The sequence below is a fragment of the Brachionichthys hirsutus genome, chromosome 15 (assembly GCF_040956055.1).
Source record: "Brachionichthys hirsutus isolate HB-005 chromosome 15, CSIRO-AGI_Bhir_v1, whole genome shotgun sequence".
Taxonomy (NCBI): domain Eukaryota; kingdom Metazoa; phylum Chordata; class Actinopteri; order Lophiiformes; family Brachionichthyidae; genus Brachionichthys; species Brachionichthys hirsutus.
Genome location: NC_090911.1, coordinates 972,243 through 991,829, shown reverse-complemented (window position 1 = coordinate 991,829; position 19,587 = coordinate 972,243). Strand labels below are relative to the sequence as shown.

The window sequence follows — 19,587 nt, the reverse complement described above, 5'->3', positions numbered from 1 at the left end:
TTTCATGTGGAAATCTCTCTGTCTTTCAGACACACACCCACACACACCCACACACCCACACACACCCACACACACACACACAGTCGCAGCATCTGACCTTGTTCCCATATCAAGGTCTGTAGTCTGTCTCCCCCGGCCAGCCCCATGACATCTCAAAGCTTTTATAGGACACACACACACACACACAGATGAGATGAGTTATGGCCTCCATTTAAAAAGTAGTGCAGCTCGACTTTATTTCTGTTCATGGGCGACTAGAACGAGGGGGGGGGGGGGGGGGGGGGGGGTCTGACGTCCCGATAACACACCTTGCCTTGTTTGCTCTTTCTTCACCTAGCTCCTCTCGACCCAGGATGGCATCAGCACTACTGAGGTGGGGGCTGCTCTGAATCAAATCTGTGCATCTTACCCCCCCCCCCCCACTCTTTACCCCTCAGTCTTGCTGCCCCCTTACAGCTCAAGCGTCACGCCTTTGCTGACTGCGTGTTCTGCACCGCACCTGAACGTTCCTAAAGCCGCTGCACTTGAATTCCTATCGAGTTTGAAAAACAGAAGATTTTCTTGCTGTACCATCATTACTGTATTTGTAAATGTTTTGTGGTGACGATGCTGCTTATATGTTTGTATGATACAATATTTTATGCAAAGCAGCGTCTTCCTTCGGGACATTCGCACCCCTGCAGCTGGCATTCCCATGTTTGCAAAATCACAGACAGGCAGATAAAAAAAGAATCAAAGTAACTCCCTATTTTATGAAATACTTTTTGCCCCGGATTATCCGGCCTGTTGCTACTGGAGGTATTTAAAAAGAATTGCAGTGTCAAAAGTAGAAGAATTGTCCCGTGCTGCCCTGCAAAGTCAAAGTGTGTGAATTAAATATCTTATCAAACCAACATCAAGCCATAAAAATAAAATAACAGTAAATCAAATGCAACAACCCATGCTTGTTTTTGTTGGGCAGAAAGCTTTATGATCCCACAGCAGCTCTGTGCCTCAGTGTAATATTATTATCACCTTCTACAGGCTGTTCCCACCATAAATGGGACGTCCTTTGACTTCGTCGCTACTGAGAATGGACCAGTCTGTCTGGACTTGTTCTCTACACCCCAGTATAAAATGGACCAGGCCAGGGACGGTGCAGGTGAGCCATTCACCCACTAACATTCCCCGAAAAGAAAAGCTGTGTGGAAATATAGAAGTAGTATGTAACTAAAGTACTATAACGTGTAAATTAGGGGACAGATTCGAGCTGTTGGGTCTCTTGCTGGAATGTGAGGTACGCCCCTTTTATCGGACTCTGACGCTCAGGATTAGACTCTTTTTTTCTTTTTAGAGCATTTTAATGCCGCCTTACAGCACAAAAATGAACCCTGCGAATGTTTAGAAATTCTCACCGACTATTTTATTTTGTTCACAATTGAATTCTCTTGCGAAAGGGACGATGAAAATTCCTTTGTTTTAATTATGCACAACACATTCTTGCTGCTGAAATGACAGAATAGTCATAAATGGGCTCATCACTGGTTTCACTTGAGACCCTGAGATCCATGCTTTCACGCTATTGGACGACCACTTTGGTCCGCCTCTAAAACATCTCAATAGGATGATGATCCATTTAATTGTCAGTAGCCGGAGGGATAATAATAATAATAATAATAATGTCAAAGTAATTTTTTTGGTACATTTTTCAGGCTTGTTGAGGAGAGAGTAGCTTGAATGACGCCACATTATTAGTAACAGTGAGCCGTGTTTCTGTGTCCGACCAGAGAAGGACGGGTCTGTGTATGAGGTGCGTTTGCCTCCTGAAGATTCAGAGGCCGGAGAGGAGAAGTCTGAGGATGGAGAGGATGGGGTGAAGAAGAGGGGAGTCAGTGCTGTGGTCAAAAGCTTCCACTTCATCATGAAACAGAGCTACATCTGTGCTCTCATCGCGATGATGGTGAGTAAATGACTCACTTTAAGAGGAGCTGGTCGTGTATTCCAGCTTCTTAAAAGCCATAAAGCCATGACTGCTGCTTCCCAGATCACAGTTCATGTTTGCAGTTTAACTTGACCGGACACAGACATAAACTAGAAAACGACAATCAGAGATTGCAGGCCCCGCCTCCAATAGACTATTGGATCTTGTGAGACAGTAAACAGGGCTTCCGGATCAGAGGGGCCAAACCTGCTCTAGCTTGCTGCTCCGGAACGTACTACAAGACACCTTCTGGACTCTTTTTCCCATCATGCCATTCGTGTCCCTCCCTCTTAAAGTGGCAGTTTACAGCACAGGCACAATTCCAGATGTAAAAATAATTCTAGAATCTGGATCCAGATCTGGATCAACGCCATTCTCGGGGAGGACCGAGCCACAGACAGAACCTTGCTTGTGTAAAAATTTCAAGTCGATTGGGTTACTAGTTTTTGAGTTATGCGCTCGGACAGACAAACAAACAGACAGACAAACAGACAAACAAACAGACAAACAAACAGACAAACAAACGCACCCAATTGCAATACCCTCGCCTCCTCTTCGGCGAGGGTAGTGACAAGGAAGTCTCCGGGTGAAACAGGCTTGTGTGGTTAGCCAATGTGAAACACCTGATCAGGTGTAATCAATATAAATGTGAGAGGTTTGGGACTTAGAACGAATGACATAATCTAACGCACACGCACAGTCTTTTCTGCCTGTTGGTGCATCAGTAGTTGATTGACACGCCGCTCTGAAACGCTGCAGAGTACAGACGATCCTGATGGAAAACGCACGGATGCTCTGTGATTTGTCGTCTGCAGGCGTGGAGCATCACGTACGTCAGCTGGCTGACGTTTGTCTTCCTCATCTGGTCTTGCATGCTTTGGATGGTGAGAGACCGGCGGCGTTACGCCATGCTGTCTTCGCCCTTCATGGTGGCCTATGGCAACCTGATGATAGTCCTGCAGTACATTTGGAGTTTTGAGACCATGGAGCCGATCTCAGGGCTGTTCGTCAGGAAGAAAAACCCTTTCCACTCAATTTCATCTAAGGTTTGGGAGAGAACAGCAGAAACGGTTTCTTGATTTTAGCGTTGCCATGCACTTTGTCTATTACTATTATTATATTGTATAATGCATATTATCACTAAAAGTTATTTATTGTGATGATTTCTTTTTTTATGCATGATTTGTTTGAAAGCTTTTCAAACTTAGTCAATGAAATATATTTCTTACTATAGCCGTCTAGACAATAACATGAGGGACGGCTGAATGTTCCTGAGGAAGAGCAGGTTTGTCGTGTTATGGCATGTTTTGGAAGAGCTGACAGATGTTCCTGTTGGCAGGTTCGGTCTAGGAGTTTTTATACTTGAGGCAGTTACCAGAGTTACTGCTTCTTTATCACTCACATTATTATACTTTTATTGCTTTATAAAATGGAGTAGTATTTCATACTGCATTTTTGTTGTCTACAGTCTGACTCAGTTTTGATTTATATTCCTTTCTTGTTGTTCTGCCACGCATATAATGTGCCCAGCAAGTTAGCATAAATGCAAATGATTTACTAAGATAGTTTAATTTATTTATCTAATATTTCATGATGTTTTTCATAAAGGTCTTATGTCTGCTCAGCTTCTGGCTGCTGCTGAGACAAACACTCACAGAGAGATGTGAAAAACAGAAAGAAGACAGCGTTGATCTGGTAGATGTTCATGTGGAGGATCAGAAAAAGATGGGTAAGCGCTTTATTTAGAGTTTGATAGGAATGGAAAAAGATGCTAATCAGCTAGAACCTTTCTTTATCTAAAGATTGAGCTCATTAGATTAGATTCAGAAGTTCCAACATGTTTTTTATTCCGCACACGATTTCAGTGAATTGTTTTAGTGAATAAAACTTTGTGTGTGGCCCTGCGATCAGCTGGCGGCTTGTCCAGGGTGTGCCCGGCCTCTCACCCGGTGACTGCTGCCCGCTACCCTGTAACGAGGGGCGTAACGGTACGCTGGAATGGAAAGTTTCATCAAAGCAAACAATAGATACATAAATAAAAGCCACCCATTTGAGTGATATTTCAAATAGTTTTTAAAACTATTAAAAGAATCTTAATAAAATGATTAATAAGTTAAAACTGAAAATTTTGAACAATTAGCAGCAACCGCCTGAATATGACAAATGTTACTGCTACTACTACTGCTACTACTACTAGTACTACTACTACTACTACTACTACTACTACTGTTATTACTACTACTGCTACTACTGTTATTACTACTACTGCTACTACTGTTACTACTACTACTACTACTACTGCTACTACTAGTAGTACTACTACTGTTACTATTACTACTACTACTGTTATTACATCTACTACTGCTACTACTGTTACTACTACTACTGTTATTACTACTACTACTACTGTTATTACTACTACTACTACTACTACTGTTACTACTACTACTACTGCTACTACTGTTACTACTACTACTACTACTGTTACTACTACTACTACTGCTACTACTACTACTACTGCCACTACTGTTACTACTACTACTACTGTTACTACTGTTACTACTACTACAACTACTACTGTTACTACTACTACTACTGTTACTACTACTACTACTACTACTACTATTGTTATTACTACTACTGCTACTACTACTACTACTACTACTGTTACTACTACTACTACTGCTACTACTACTAGTACTACTACTACTACTGTTACTACTACTACTACTGCTACTACTACTAGTACTACTACTACTACTGTTACTACTACTACTACTGCTACTACTACTCTTACTACTACTACTGCTACTACTACTGTTACTACTACTACTACTGTTACTACTACTACTACTGTTACTACTGCTACTACTACTCTTACTACTACTACTACTACTACTACTACTACTGTTACTACTGCTACTACTACTGTTACTACTACTACTACTGCTACTACTACTGCTACTACTACTGCTCCTACTACTGTTACTACTACTACTACTACTGTTACTACTGCTACTACTACTGTTACTACTACTACTACTACTACTACTGCTACTACTACTGTACTACTTTTGCTTTTAGAAACTTTTGGAACACAAAAAGATCAACCCTATTGAGCTATTAGAAGCAGTATATCAATATTTAATAATGTGTATCACACAATTTACTGTGGATCAAAGCGATCATTAATGCGTTTTGTAATACCTCCTTTGGACACCCATTAGTGGAGGTTGAGCTTTAAATAGTTAAGAATGTGAGCATAGTAATAATGTAAAAATGTCTTCATAGGAGATAAATTCAATATAACATTTATAAACTACTTTTAGGTGCCAAATAGATAAGTATTGTTAAATCACTTTTAGATCATTATAACTGTGCACGCCTTTGATATTTTATCAATCGGTAAAAGCCTTCAGCATCCGAAGGAATTGCTTCTGCTCAGGATATTTTATTATTCTTTACATATATATTTATTGGTCATTTCTCAGACAGCCCAGAGTACTCTCATTTGGTTCTGTGTTTTATAGAGCAAAATGAGTCCGAGGAGGGCGGGGAGCAGGACAGCATGCAAGTCCTGGGCAAAATGGTGATGGCTCTGCTGGTTAAATACTGGATCTACATCTGTGGTGGCATGTTCTTCTTTGTCAGCTTCGAGGGAACCATCGTCATGTACAAGATTATCTACATGATGATGTTCCTCTCATGTGTGGCGCTCTACCAGGTAACAAAACACTTGTTTGCAGCCACGTAGTCCATTTTTAGTCCTCTTTAAGACAAATAATATTGAACAAATAAAGTCTCCTGTAAATCTTTCTTTGGCTTATATGGCAACTGAACCCATGTTAGACGCATTCACTGTACTGTCTGTAGTTAAAATGGGCCGTTTACTAAGTGCTGCTTCGGATGAGCTGCCATACCAACGACAGAAGTTTAGGATATCATAAAGTTAAGTTATGCTCTGTACACCATATTAAACGTCATGCATTATAGTGTCAGTGAATTCATAAACCCTGAGACCCAACTCAGTTTTATTTCTATAGCGCCAGATCACAACAGAAAGTCATCTCAAGGCAGGATTAGCAGGGAAAGACAGAACCCAACTTGACCCACAAGAAAGAGCAAGAACTTTGGCAATGGAGGCAAGGCAAAACTTCCCTTTAACAGGCGGAAACCTTGGACAGAACCTAAGAACCAGAACGAATGGTGCTATATAAAACTATAAATGCTAGCGATATGGACATCAGTGGTGAGGGACACAGGTCCAGGTTCTGCAGCACCACGGACAGAAGGACCTGAAAGAGAGAGAGGGACAAACAGAGGGAGAGAGAGCACAAGACTACAGGAAGAGAGAGAGATTACTGACATATATTTATAACATGAATAATCAGATAAAGAGGGAGGAGCTCAGTGTGTCATGATGTTAAGCCACCAATGCTGCCTAATGACAGCATATTGATCATATTGATTACTGCATCGATTAACTATAGGACTTGTTAAAAAGGAAAGTCTTTAGTCGACTCTTGAACATAGAGATGGTGTCTGTCTCACGAACCAATCAGGGAGCTGATAACTGAACGCTCCGTTATTCTTCTATAGGTGCACTTTGAGTGGTGGCGAAGGATCCTCAAGTATTTCTGGATGTCGGTGGTGATCTACACCATGCTGGTCCTCACCCTGATCTACACCTGCCAGTTTGAGCGCTCCATGCCCTTCTGGTCCAACATGACGGGCATGGACACCGAGAGGTGAGCGCCACCTACTGTTGATTTAACTTGTCTCTGGGTTTTGTGTCTGGAGCTTTATTTGATTTTTGATGTTCGCATTCCATGAACTCAAACATGAGTTTTCATCCCGTCCGTCCTTTGAAGTGTTGTCTTTCTGCTGGAACTGTTGTTGGAACTGAGCTCGAGGTCCATTGGAAAAGGTTTCAGCCATTCTCATGGGTTTCCCTGCAGGTTGAATGCCCTGGGCTTGGAGAAGTTCACTCTCTCCATACTGTTCAGCCGGATCTTCATTCCGACGTCTTTCCTGCTGGTCTGTATTCTCCACCTGCACTATTTCCACGACAGCTTCCTGAAGCTCACCGACCTCCAGGCTGTGGTGGCCAAAGAGGAAAGCACTATTTACAGGTGAGACACATCCTGTTCTTTGCAGTTGTCCAAAACATAACTCGGGGGGGGGGGGGGGGGGGGTGACTTTTTTGAGGGTTTTTTAGCAGTAAACTAGGAAGTAGGACGGCCGTCACAAGGAGGTTCGCTCGCAAGCTGCTGGATGCTCTTATCCTTTAGTCCTGAGAATTGACCCCTTGAACTTTGGGAAACCATCAGTGCTGATTTCGTGCTGCTTCGATAAGATCACCAAAGTTCTTCCCCTCCGTTCTCTGTCTGACTAGAGCGCTTGTTTGCACTGAGACACCCTCTTCTGAAACACACGTTCCTACACATCACACAGAACCATACTTTTGTAAAGTTTCTGTCTAAAATATGACCGATAAAAATGATCACATCCTTACGTTTGACAATGAGTGAAACATTCGTTTTCGTCTGTGGTGCAGATGTGATCAGAGGGAATATAAGGATTCCGATGATTGCAGTTGTCAAATGGCTTCTGGGGTCGCGTCCTCCGTCTCTGCAGACGGTGTCTCTGAGAGTTGCGTCCTCCGTCTCTGCAGACGGTGTCTCTGAGAGTCGCGTCCTCCGTCTCTGCAGACGGTGTCTCTGAGAGTCACGTCCTCCGTCTCTGCAGACGGTGTCTCTGCAGACGGTGTCTCTGAGAGTCGCGTCCTCCGTCTCTGCAGACGGTGTCTCTGCAGACGGTGTCTCTGCAGACAGTGTCTCTGAGAGTTGCGTCCTCCGTCTCTGCAGACGGTGTCTCTGAGAGTCGCGTCCTCCGTCTCTGCAGACGGTGTCTCTGAGAGTTGCGTCCTCCGTCTCTGCAAACGGTGTCTCTGCAGACGGTGTCTCTGAGAGTTGCGTCCTCCGTCTCTGCAGACGGTGTCTCTGAGAGTTGCGTCCTCCGTCTCTGCAGACGGTGTCTCTGAGAGTCACGTCCTCCGTCTCTGCAGACGGTGTCTCTGCAGACGGTGTCTCTGAGAGTTGCGTCCTCCGTCTCTGCAAACGGTGTCTCTGCAGACGGTGTCTCTGAGAGTTGCGTCCTCCGTCTCTGCAGACGGTGTCTCTGAGAGTTGCGTCCTCCGTCTCTGAGAGTCGCGTCCTCCGTCTCTGCAGACGGTGTCTCTGAGAGTTGCGTCCTCCGTCTCTGCAGACGGTGTCTCTGAGAGTCGCGTCCTCCGTCTCTGAGAGTCGCGTCCTCCGTCTCTGCAGACGGTGTCTCTGAGAGTCGCGTCCTCCGTCTCTGCAGACGGTGTCTCTGAGAGTCGCGTCCTCCGTCTCTGCAGACGGTGTCTCTGAGAGTCGCGTCCTCCGTCTATGCAGACGGTGTCTCTGAGAGTCACGTCCTCCGTCTCTGCAGACGGTGTCTCTGAGAGTCGCGTCCTCCGTCTATGCAGACGGTGTCTCTGAGAGTCACGTCCTCCGTCTCTGCAGACGGTGTCTCTGAGAGTCGCGTCCTCCGTCTCTGAGAGTCGCGTCCTCCGTCTATGCAGACGGTGTCTCTGAGAGTCGCGTCCTCCGTCTCTGCAGACGGTGTCTCTGAGAGTTGCGTCCTCCGTCTCTGCAGACAGTGTCTCTGAGAGTCGCGTCCTCCGTCTCTGCAGACGGTGTCTCTGAGAGTTGCGTCCTCCGTCTCTGCAGACAGTGTCTCTGAGAGTCGCGTCCTCCGTCTCTGCAGACGGTGTCTCTGAGAGTCGCGTCCTCCGTCTCTGCAGACGGTGTCTCTGAGAGTCGCGTCCTCCGTCTCTGCAGACGGTGTCTCTGAGAGTCGCGTCCTCCGTCTTCACTGCGGTTTGCTGAACTACAGTGTGTTTCTCTGCCGCTTCCTCGCCTCTCGCCTCTGCTTCTCTCTGACTCCGTCTCTCCTCTGCCACCCTTTCCACACAGCCACGTTAAAGTCAGTGGGCGTGTCTATCTGATCATGAATAGGTGGGTATCTGCTCGCTTTCTGAGGCATCCTCCATCATCCCATACCACCTCTGAGTCTCAACTTCCTCCTCCTGTTGCATTTCGTCCTTTTCCCCTCACTGACTTGTGCCTTTTACTGTTTTCATTGATGATGTATCAGTGATCTTCTGAATTCTACCGCACCTGAATTCTGAGAATTTTGGCAACTTGAATGTTTTTTCAGGTTCTCTATTTTTCTTTTTTTTTCTTGCCTGTGGCCTTTTTGTGTTCTTGCTCATCTTTCGGGGTGTTTTTTTTTATCTCCCCAATGCAAACCCAGCCTAATTCTTTTCCAATTAAATCTCTTCTATTTTTACTCCAATTGTTTCACAAAATGCCAATCAAGCATGATGGAATCTAAATCCCCCCCCCCCCCCCCTTGGAAAGAGTCTTATTTTAATAATCCACACCCAATTTTCTGCACTGAACTTTAGAAAATCCCTCTTTACTAAAAAAAAAAGCTTGCCTTTCCCAACCACCGGACACAGTTTCCTTGCATTGCAATGTAAATGTAAATATAAGGACACTTTAAAGTTACAAGTGTCCGTTTGAGTCTGCTGTTGTCCTTTTCTGTCCTCACTGTGATTTCTGTGTAACCTCGTTGTTTGGAGCAGCATCAAGCAAAAAATTCCCACTCAGCAGAGCAAGTAAGTCCGAACACTGGATAACACAAAGGGTTAAACTGTTCAACGAGCGGCGCAGGGCGGACATGTCTCCATCCAGATATTTGTATCAGTGCCTTTTGAGATTCACATGGACCACATGTAGGATTTTGTGATGAATTATACACTGATGAGGACAGAACACCTTAAAAAGGATGTGAACAAAAATGGGCAAAATATTCTTGAGGAAGTGGCATTTCCTTAAATAAGATGGCTGTTTTCAGGTTTAGCTGAAAAGATCACTCAGATTGCCGTTTAGTTAAATGAATATTATTGGTAATGATAAGAAATGCCAGCCAGATAAATAAAGAAGTGTGTATATAGATGCAGCAGCATTAAATCCATTAAATGTTGAAAATAATGCTGGCATTAGAAAATTAGAACAATGTCAATGTGGTTAACGTTTGGCAGTCTCAAGGGGATGAAAATAATGAGAAGACGCAGGAGAAAAAAAGAGCACCTTTTATAATTTTATCAAGGAATTAATCATTTATTCCCAAAACATAATAAAGTAATCTGAATCTAATTCCTGTTAATACAGCCCGCCTCCACATTTGGCCCGGCCCCCTGATGCCAAACAATGCCAAAAAAAATTACAAATAAAAAAAGTATTTTTTTCTTTTCTTATTTTCCTTTCCACAAAACATAAGTAGCCGGTGGAGGATCAATAATGGTATTCGGGGTATTTAAGAGGGGTCATTCATTCGATCTTTTGTTTCCTAGAAATGATATTGATAGTGGAGAATATATTAATATTCTGAAGAAAAGCATTCTTCCAATTTGTTTGGGACAATTTTAATGATGGTCACATACAACCAGAAAGTTAATATTTCCATGGATTTTTTTTCTGTTAAAAACCCGGAAAGGGTTATTTATTTATTTTATTAATAGTGTTATTATTTGTTTTATTAATAGTGTTATTATTCATTTCCTGACTTCTTTTCCTTGAAGAAAGGGTTATTTAGTTATTATTTATTATTTATTTTATTAATAGTGTTATTATTTATATTATTAATAGTGTTATTATTTATTTTATTAATAGTGTTATTATTTATTTCCTGACTTCTTTTCTGTGAAGAACGGGTTATTTGGTGGCTGTCTGGAAAACAATGTTTACAAATGTTTAGGCCCCCCAGCGATCGTCACACTTTTCCTGTACAAACTGGCCCCCCATCAGAGAAGGGAAACGTTATGTGGCCCTCACAGGAAAAGGTTTGGGGACCCCTGCCGTTAAATATTAGTCCTTAGTGAAGTCAATGGAGGAGTTTATGTTTGTGGAGCAGAAACAGCATCAGCATAAAGATACTGGTGAAGATTCAGGACCAACTTTACCACCATCCAATCAACGCGTTTGGGTTTGGCTGCAGAGTTCACTGTAATGTGACAAACACGTTTACGGCCTTCATCCAGAAACATAATTGGTTGAAATCACTTTGAATTTATTGTTACAAATTCCTGTTATATTTAGAGATAGGGCCCGACGGCGGGGAGCATGGATCGACAGGCTAAATGTTTTCAGGGTTATGAAGCAGTTAAGAAGAAAAACTACTATAAAGGAATCCAAAAGTCATTGAAGTTCCTCATAAAGTATATGTGTGTGTGGGTGTGCGCGCACATACGGTTGCTTGTAGTTCTGATTTTGCATACGTGTGTATTGTAACCTCTGCGATGTCTACAGACTAGTGCACCAGGATGGCAGCCTGGCCGATCTCACCATGCTCAGTGCCAGCTCAATGGATGCGGTGCTGCCCAGGGAGGAGCAGGAGCCGCAGGGGGAGCAGGGGGAGCAGGGGGAGTGGAGCACAGAGGAGACGGTAAAGAACCAGGTCTTGGTTGTGGTAATGCCTGACACCAGCATGACTGGAGAAAAGACTGGCCCCTCCTCCGACACGCGACAGTCCAGCACAGACGAGAGCCGCCACTGCAGCCCCGGGACGGAAGCAGAGCCGAGCACCGAGCAGAGCTCAGGTACCGAGCTGCCCTCACGCGCCAGAGAATCATATCATTTAGCAGTCAATATCATTTTAAATTTAGTTATCTTCTTTATTATGAATAGCGCAGGGAACACCAAAAAGATTTCCTACTGAAAGATACCGTAGAGTATTATTCGTCGGGCCGTCCAGTTAAAGCAGAATAAAATCCAGAGCCAGAAGAAGACAATAAAACTGTGAAAGCTTTTATTCGCTGTCATTGGAGGGGAAAGGACAACGGCATCGGAGACACGCTGCCAGTCTGCTGACTAAAACAAGCTGAGTGTGTTTGTTAAACTTAGATCTCCACGGTAACAGTGAGCAGGTGTGCTGCACTGTTTAATGCTCTGTCACAGCGTGCTACTGTCAGGTTGTTGCATGCTTATTCAAAGTGGGAGCCGTGATTTAATACCCGGATGCACCCTTGACTTGAGTCCAAAGCGTCACAGAAAAACAAGGATTAAAACGAGGCTGCGCCTGAACTGCACGCCCAGCTGTCGTGTGTCTGAGCTTTGTGGCAGCAGCGTCTCGCTGTTTACATTTGAATGTCGTGGCTGCAGAACCTTTTCAGAAACCGTTTCTCTCCGGATTCTCTCATCCTGTTGCATCCAATGTTTAAAGGCCAAAGCTCTCTCAGACAGGCCCCGTTTACTGCTGAGCTATTTGCTGTCTGCACTCCAGACAGACTTTCATCAATCATCACGCCTAACTTTTCGGGTTGAGTAATTTACATGTGGTTTTCCGTTCTGACTCCATGTGGCTGGTTTCACACTCGCCATTGTCCTGCAATGATGAGCTGACAGTGAATCACTCTGACACTCGCACGGGCCTTAGACCAAACTATTGCTCTACACACAGAATAGAACGGGTGATAAAGCAAACTCTTAATTTATGATGACCCGTACTGACTAAATGCTTTCTCAGAATTTCTCTTTCAAATAATGATGCTGAGATAGTAAACCGTGCGTCCACAAAATAAACGGCTGCGTGGAGTTTTATATCCTGTGTGAGCATATAAATCTAAATATTCATTCTCCACTCCGGTAGTTAAAGCAAAAGCTTGGAATATGTATATGTATATTAAAAAATGGTCTTCTCGCCCCCCTCCTTCGAGCTCTGGTCCTCTGGGCCCCGAGAGCTGGGAGCTGGAGGGTTCTGCAGGATCTTAGCTGTCGGATGCTGTTCCCGGTTTCTGCTGCAGCCACGCACCCAGCTTGGGGCTACTGCCCCTCGTGCCCCGATCACTATTTTATTCTGGGAAATAGAGCTTTGGTTTTCAAACGAAACAAATTATGTTCGAATCCCGACGACACATTTAATCTGGTCTTACATTAAAGATCAAGTTCAAATTCAGCACAACATACTTGGGTTTCGGTCTTTCTGATATATCAGTATTTGTGTCTTCAAAGTAAACTTTATATCGGGTTAAATACTCTGTGTTATACTTCTAAATGCTGTTTAAATCAGTGATGCATTCATCTTGGTGAGGCCTATTTGTTCGCTTGGTAGCTGTCGTGCTAACACTGGCTACCTCAAACATCAAGCGCTGTTAGCTGGTATGATTTGCGCTCAGCATCTTCAGGGTGAGGGACTGACACACAAGGCCAGAGGGCCATTCTGTGTTCAGGGTGCTGCTGCTCCACAACATGTTGCAGTTATCATTTTCAGATCCTCTCATATGTACTTTGTAATGTATAAAGACGATTGCTTTCCTCTGCCTGTTCAAACTGGATGTAGAGAATAAGAAGGAATGAAGGCAAAGCCAGAAGAGGGATCCTAGAGTGCTAACAGACCGTAATGCTTTTACGAATTTCTCTTCTTCAGCCGTGCATTGAAATCCTCAAAAGTCTCTTTCACATTGTCTTCTTCAGATCTTAAGAATAAGTGGCACCTGGTGGTCGACCGTCTGACCGTGCTCTTCCTCAAGTTCCTGGAATATTTCCACAAAATGCAGCTGTTCATCTGGTGGCTGCTGGAGGTCCACATTATCAAGATCGTGTCCTGCTACATTGTCCTGGTGTCTGTCAATGAGGTACGGATGCCTGAGACACGACTCATCTCAGTACCCCCCCCCCCCCCCCCTAAGGCTTCCACACGTTCATGTTCTCTGCCCTTCAGGTCATTCAAAACCTTTTGCATGTTGCTTTTAATTTGGCATCTACTGGATGGAGAGGCTCATATTTAAAGAGTCGAGTAAAAGGTATGTTAATAATAATAATAATAATAATGCATTGGTTTTATAGCGCTTCTGTAGACGCTTTACATTCAGCATTATTCATTCACTCCATAGTTGGTGGTGGTGAAGCTACTATTGTTATAGCCACAGCTGCCCTGGGGCAGACTGATAGGATCATCGGCCCTTCTGACCTCCACCGGCATTCACTCGCTCACTACATTCACACACTAAGCTCTCAAGTTACGTACAGTAAACATCTGGAAGAGGAAGTTGTCAGACAGACCTGATCCTGAGACGTGGCGTTCACTGAACGGAGCGCAGCCTAGCTGAGGGCTGTACCCTGAACGCATCACTCAGGCTTGGTCTGTTCTCTTCTTACGCAAACCGGCCCTTGAAATACTTGTGGTGATCTGTTGTTGTGTGCCGATCACTTTCATGATCAGTTCTAATTTAAATGAAGGGTGGCTGATCTGGCGAAATAAGTGATGTTACCTTTTGTTTAATTAATAGCAACAGGGATTCACGATATAATCTAGTCCTTTTCATGTCTCGTAGGCTCAAGTTGGAAGTGAGCGCCGCTATGAATAGCCAGTTAGCTGCTGGCTTGTGGAGCAGCTAGTCAGTGCCTTCATATCTGAAGTTTGAAAACTGAAGAAAAAGGCTGATATATCTACAGCTCATCTCAAAAGTAGATTGTGGAATCCCTCAAGATTTTGAAATCTTCATCTTTTAGTTTTGTTCTGTATAAGAAAGCGCAACAATGCACAAACCCTGATAATGATGGTTCTGGAAGGACGAGACAAAAGGATCTAACTGAGGCGTGCTGTTTTTGCATTGTCTTTTTTTGCAGGTGTCGTTGTTCAACTATGTGTTCCTGGCTTCCTGGGCCTTTGCGCTGCCCTATAGTCAGTACCGGCCCCTGGCCTCTAGCGTTTGCACCGTGTGGACATGTGTCGTCATTGTATGCAAAATGCTGTACCAACTGAAGTTTATAAACCCGCCGTCATACTCCAAGAACTGCTCCATGGTGAATACACTTTATGCTCCTAACCAGATTGAATCTGACTGCAACTAATGAATGAAGTCCTGCTTAAAACAAGATTAGAGCATGTATTGCACGACTTGTCCGTGAATAGCAGACTGAATAAACACGTGAAGACATATTTATTGGTGATCCAGTTTGAATGTTCTATTCGTGCTTTCTGTCCACAGCCAGAAAGTTACTCAGAGGACCAGATGATGGGCATGAAGGATTCGCTGCTGTATAGGGAACCTGTGGAACCTGCACACTGGGTGGGCCTGATGAAATCTAATGACCTGCTGAAATACCTCAGGGTAAGACCGGGAAGGGGGAGAGAGGTTGTGAGTGAAGCAAGTAGTTTTATATTGTTGGAAATGCTCTTTAAATACGAACATTTTGCTTTATCAGTATTATCTTCCACGATATCACGCGACAACATCTGGACATTATTACAAACAGGGACAAACATCTGGCCTGGCCAGAAATAACTAATGGGTTAACATTAAATGTACTATAATAGGTTTCTTGATAAAAGGATTACCAAGACCAGCTCGCACTCAAATTGAAACGTTATTTACCGTATTTTTTGGATTATACGTCGCTCCGGATTGTAGGTCGCACCAGCCAAAAAATGCATAATTAAGAAGAAAAAACCATATATAGGTCGCACTGGAGGATAAGTCGCATTTTTGGGGAAAATTTATTTGATAAAATCCAACACCAAACAACATATAGCACAAAGAACATGCTAACACGTTTACCAAAATATCAGGTTTTATTCAGAATCACGAAATCCAAGGAAATCTTCATCCTCGGTGTCACTTTTGAACAACTCCCCCAACTCGGCAGGTAGACAAGACGCCGCTTCCTCTTCTACGTCGCTTACATCAGACTCGTCGTCAGTTGCAGTTCCAATTATTCCAGCCTTTCTGAATCCCGACAGGATGGTTGCGGTTGTCACTGAAGCCCATGCTTTGTCGATCCATTCAATGACTTCCAGGAAAGTTGCATGGCGCATTCTCCCGGTTGCCGTGAAGCTGTGCTCTCCATCCGTCATCCACTGCTCCCACAGGTTACGCAAAACTGACTTAAAGCTCCTATTCACGGAGATATCAAGTGGCTGGAGTATTTTGGTTAAGCCTCCAGGGATGATGGCAGGTATGGAGTTGAAAACTTTTAATTTATTTTTCAACTGTGGTGTGATGTGCGCTCTCATGCTATCCATCACAAGCAGAGCTTTGCGTGCTCTAAAGAAGCCATCCGGTCGCTTATTGTAGCACTTTGTAAGCCACAAGTTCATCATTTCTTGATCAATCCACCCTTTCTCGTTCACGGCGATTTCAACTGAGGAGGATTGGATTTTTGGCATGGTTTTTTGTTTGAAAATGACCGTCGGTGGCAGTTTTGATCCGTCTCCACAACATGCCAGCACCACTGTGAAGTGTGATCTCTCATGACCAGTTGTAACGATATTCACACTTTTTTGCCCTTTCTCTGCAACACTTCGGCCCATGGGGATGTCAAAAGTGAGGGGGACCTCGTCCATGTTAATAATATGATCCGGTGTCACGTTGTGATCACTTACATGCTTTTCAATGAACGCGCGGAAACTGTCAACCTTGGCTTGGAAGTCCGCTGGCAGTTTTTGGGACAGTGTCGTCCTAGCTCTGATAGAGAGGCGTTTGCGCTGCATGAAGCGGTAACACCAAGAAGGTCCTCCCGCAAAGCCGTTTATATTCACCGCCCTGGCAACCACTTGGGCGTGGAGACGCAACTGCATCGTTGACAAACCTCTCCCAGCAGCACGTTGTTCAAGCACCCATGCGTGAACTCGTTCCTCCAACTGCGGCCACCTAGCTTGTCGCCCGCGATTAGCTTTCTTTGTTTTCTTCATTTCAGTAAGCGTAACCTCCGCTTTTCGCCAGTCCCTTACAAGTTTTTCGCTCACTCCAAACTTTCTTTCTGCTGCTTGATTGCCGTTTTCGGCTCCATATTTCACTATCTGAAGCTTGTAAGCCGCGGAATATGACTTTCTTTTCGGCGCCATTTTCAATCAGCCCTTCTAATTTGTGTTTTTAGATAACAGGTGTGACAGATAACTCTGAACCTCCAGAAACCGCGACAGATTCTGACGGGTCACAGAGTTCCCTGTAACACCTGTTATAGAAATGTGTAGGCTACTGTCTCTGCGCTCACAGATTTTGTAAAAAAAGCATATATAAGTCGCTCCGATTTATAAGTCGCACCCCCGACCAAACTATGACAAAAACCGCGACTTATAATCCGGAAAATACGGTAATTTAATTTAAAGATTATTTATTTAAATGTATTCAGTCAAATATTTTGGCGAGTAGATCATCCACAGTTCAAATAGCTCTTTTAACTGACTTTTATGGAACTTCCTTTGGGATTAATGAAGTACAGGTATCTGAATAAATATTTCCGTGCAGTACAACCTCCTGATGCTCGCGCTGCTGGCCTTCGAGGTGACGATCTACCGCCATCAGAAATACTACAGACTGAGGAACAAGCACTCATCTCCGGCTGCCAGGATTATCTTCCACGATATCACGCGACAACATCTGGACATTGGGATCATCAGCTTCATCAAATACTTCATCAACTACTTCTTCTATAAGTTTGGACTTGAGGTAGAGACGAATGGAAGTCACCGAGCTGCATCTGGAAGCTGATTGCTTCATCGCTTAATGTGCGTATTCCTGTGTGTCCCTCAGACCTGCCTGCTGCTGGGGGTGAATGTAATCGGCCAACGCATGGACTTCTATGCCATGCTCCATGCCTTCGCTTTGATAGCAGTCATGTATAAACGCAGGCGGAAAGCCATCGCTGAGATCTGGCCCAAGTACTGCTGCTTCCTGGCCTGCATGCTGACCTTTCAGTACTTTGTCTGCATCGGAATCCCTCCTGCAGCATGTAAAGGTTTGTAATTGTATTTTATCGTTACATGGTGATTACACCCCCAATAAACAAAGGTGATTATTTATTTTTCTTTTTCATGCCATGTAAATTACTCAAAAACATTTACTTGAAAACCGATTGATTTGGGGTATTTTAATGGGTTGTACGTATTAATATTTCTCCATCCATTTCGCTCTAATTTGACTAATACCGCCCCGCTATGCGCTGGCGACATGTCTGGGGTGTACCACCCGTCGTCAGCTGGGATAGGCTCCAGCAACACCCGTCACCGGCAAGGTGGATAAAGCAGCTGTAGTCGAGACGTTTAAGGTCGTCTACAAGATGGATGGAGTGACTGATACTGTGTGTATATACAGTATATATATATATGTGTGTGTGTGTGTGTGTGTGTGCATGTTGTGGGAATTCACAGTTGAGTTGCCACACATCACTAAATGAGCTGTAAATGAAGTTGCATAATTAAAGCGAAGCTGCGTCTCTGTCTTTGTGATGAACCTTTTTGTCTTCATTCATTTGTGTAACGGCCCATTGCTGCCAGCCCGCCGATGTTCCTGTTACACATAGCAAAATGGTGCTGTTTTAATTTCAGACTATCCTTGGAGGTTTCCCAACTCTACGACAGACTCCAATGTGGTCAAGTGGCTCTACGTTCCAGACTTCAAAACCAGACCCAACTCATCCTTCCTCATCTGTGTGTATCCGTTTGACTGCATCTTCTATGTAGTATTTGTGATACCGACGGTTTTCATTCGAGTTATTTTCTCCTATCCTCTCTTCTAGATGACTTCATGTTGCTGATGTGCGCCTCTCTGCAGAGGCAGGTCTTTGATGATGAGAACAAGGCGGCCGTCCGCATCATGGCAGGAGATAACGTGGAGATCTGCAGAGACCTGGATGCGGCCTCTTTCAGCGTCCACAACCCCGTCCCTGACTTTATCCACTGCAGGTACAGACCCATATTCTTGTTGAAGCCATCCCTGGCCGTTTTGACAACTCAGTCTAAAAACACAAGGATATACCTCTACTACGTAAATACATAGGCCAAAATACACAATTATTTCTTATAAGATATAAAATCCGTTTTGTTTGGGGGTCGCCAATGTTGTTTATGTCGCAAGGCATTCTGGGTGTGACGTGCCACGGCTGCAGCACCGAGCTCACGACTATTGATTAGTATGGCAGTGATCTGTTAGCAGCGATCAGCTCCTCCGTTCAGCCTTTACAGTCGGAGCCACAGCATCAGCAAAAACGTGAGGACAGCGAGGAAGAAGCCAGAGATGACGATGGACGGGAGAACTCTAGATTTAGTCATTTTGTTCTCTGTGGCATCTGCGTCGCCATGCCGACAGAGCGAGAGAGCGAGAGAGAGAGTAGCAAGCTGAGACAGATTCCGGCAACTTCCCTGATCCGCTAAAGCCGAGAAAGCATTGGAAAATTAATAGAAGCTATTGAAGAGTAATTCATTTAAGAATGACTGTCATACGACCAAACCCACGGAACCGATTGTGATCGTAAGTCAACGACCCCCCCCCCCCCCCATATTTCAACAGTTAAGGAAGGTTTTCCACTTGAAACTGTTGAACGCAACACTTTTTCTTTTGTTCTTTTTCCCGCTGTGCCCAGTAAAATGTTACAAATTCAGAAATGGTATAAAGTAGCCTGCAGCTCATCAGGCTACATCCACATCCATAATAATAATAATAATGCATTGGTTCTATAGCGCTTCTGTAGACGCTTTACATTGTGCATTATTCATTCACTCCATACTTGGTGATGGTGAAGCTACTGTTGTAGCGC

General features: G+C 44.1%; 1 protein-coding gene across 1 annotated transcript in view; it reads left to right on the top strand.

Annotated features, from left to right (window-relative positions):
* LOC137904228 (piezo-type mechanosensitive ion channel component 2) overlaps positions 1-19,587 on the top strand; it is a 60,819-nt gene that overhangs the window by 11,718 nt on the left and 29,514 nt on the right. The window contains exons 8-26 of the mRNA XM_068748377.1: positions 338-373; positions 1,024-1,141; positions 1,705-1,707; positions 1,767-1,939; positions 2,776-3,006; positions 3,569-3,689; positions 5,491-5,684; positions 6,560-6,708; positions 6,919-7,092; positions 8,962-9,003; positions 9,636-9,668; positions 11,362-11,651; positions 13,525-13,685; positions 14,680-14,856; positions 15,042-15,164; positions 17,301-17,501; positions 17,586-17,790; positions 18,380-18,481; positions 18,571-18,736. Of these exons, the coding sequence (XP_068604478.1) occupies positions 338-373; positions 1,024-1,141; positions 1,705-1,707; positions 1,767-1,939; positions 2,776-3,006; positions 3,569-3,689; positions 5,491-5,684; positions 6,560-6,708; positions 6,919-7,092; positions 8,962-9,003; positions 9,636-9,668; positions 11,362-11,651; positions 13,525-13,685; positions 14,680-14,856; positions 15,042-15,164; positions 17,301-17,501; positions 17,586-17,790; positions 18,380-18,481; positions 18,571-18,736 (2,699 nt within the window). The remainder of the gene's footprint in view (positions 1-337; positions 374-1,023; positions 1,142-1,704; positions 1,708-1,766; positions 1,940-2,775; positions 3,007-3,568; positions 3,690-5,490; positions 5,685-6,559; positions 6,709-6,918; positions 7,093-8,961; positions 9,004-9,635; positions 9,669-11,361; positions 11,652-13,524; positions 13,686-14,679; positions 14,857-15,041; positions 15,165-17,300; positions 17,502-17,585; positions 17,791-18,379; positions 18,482-18,570; positions 18,737-19,587) is intronic.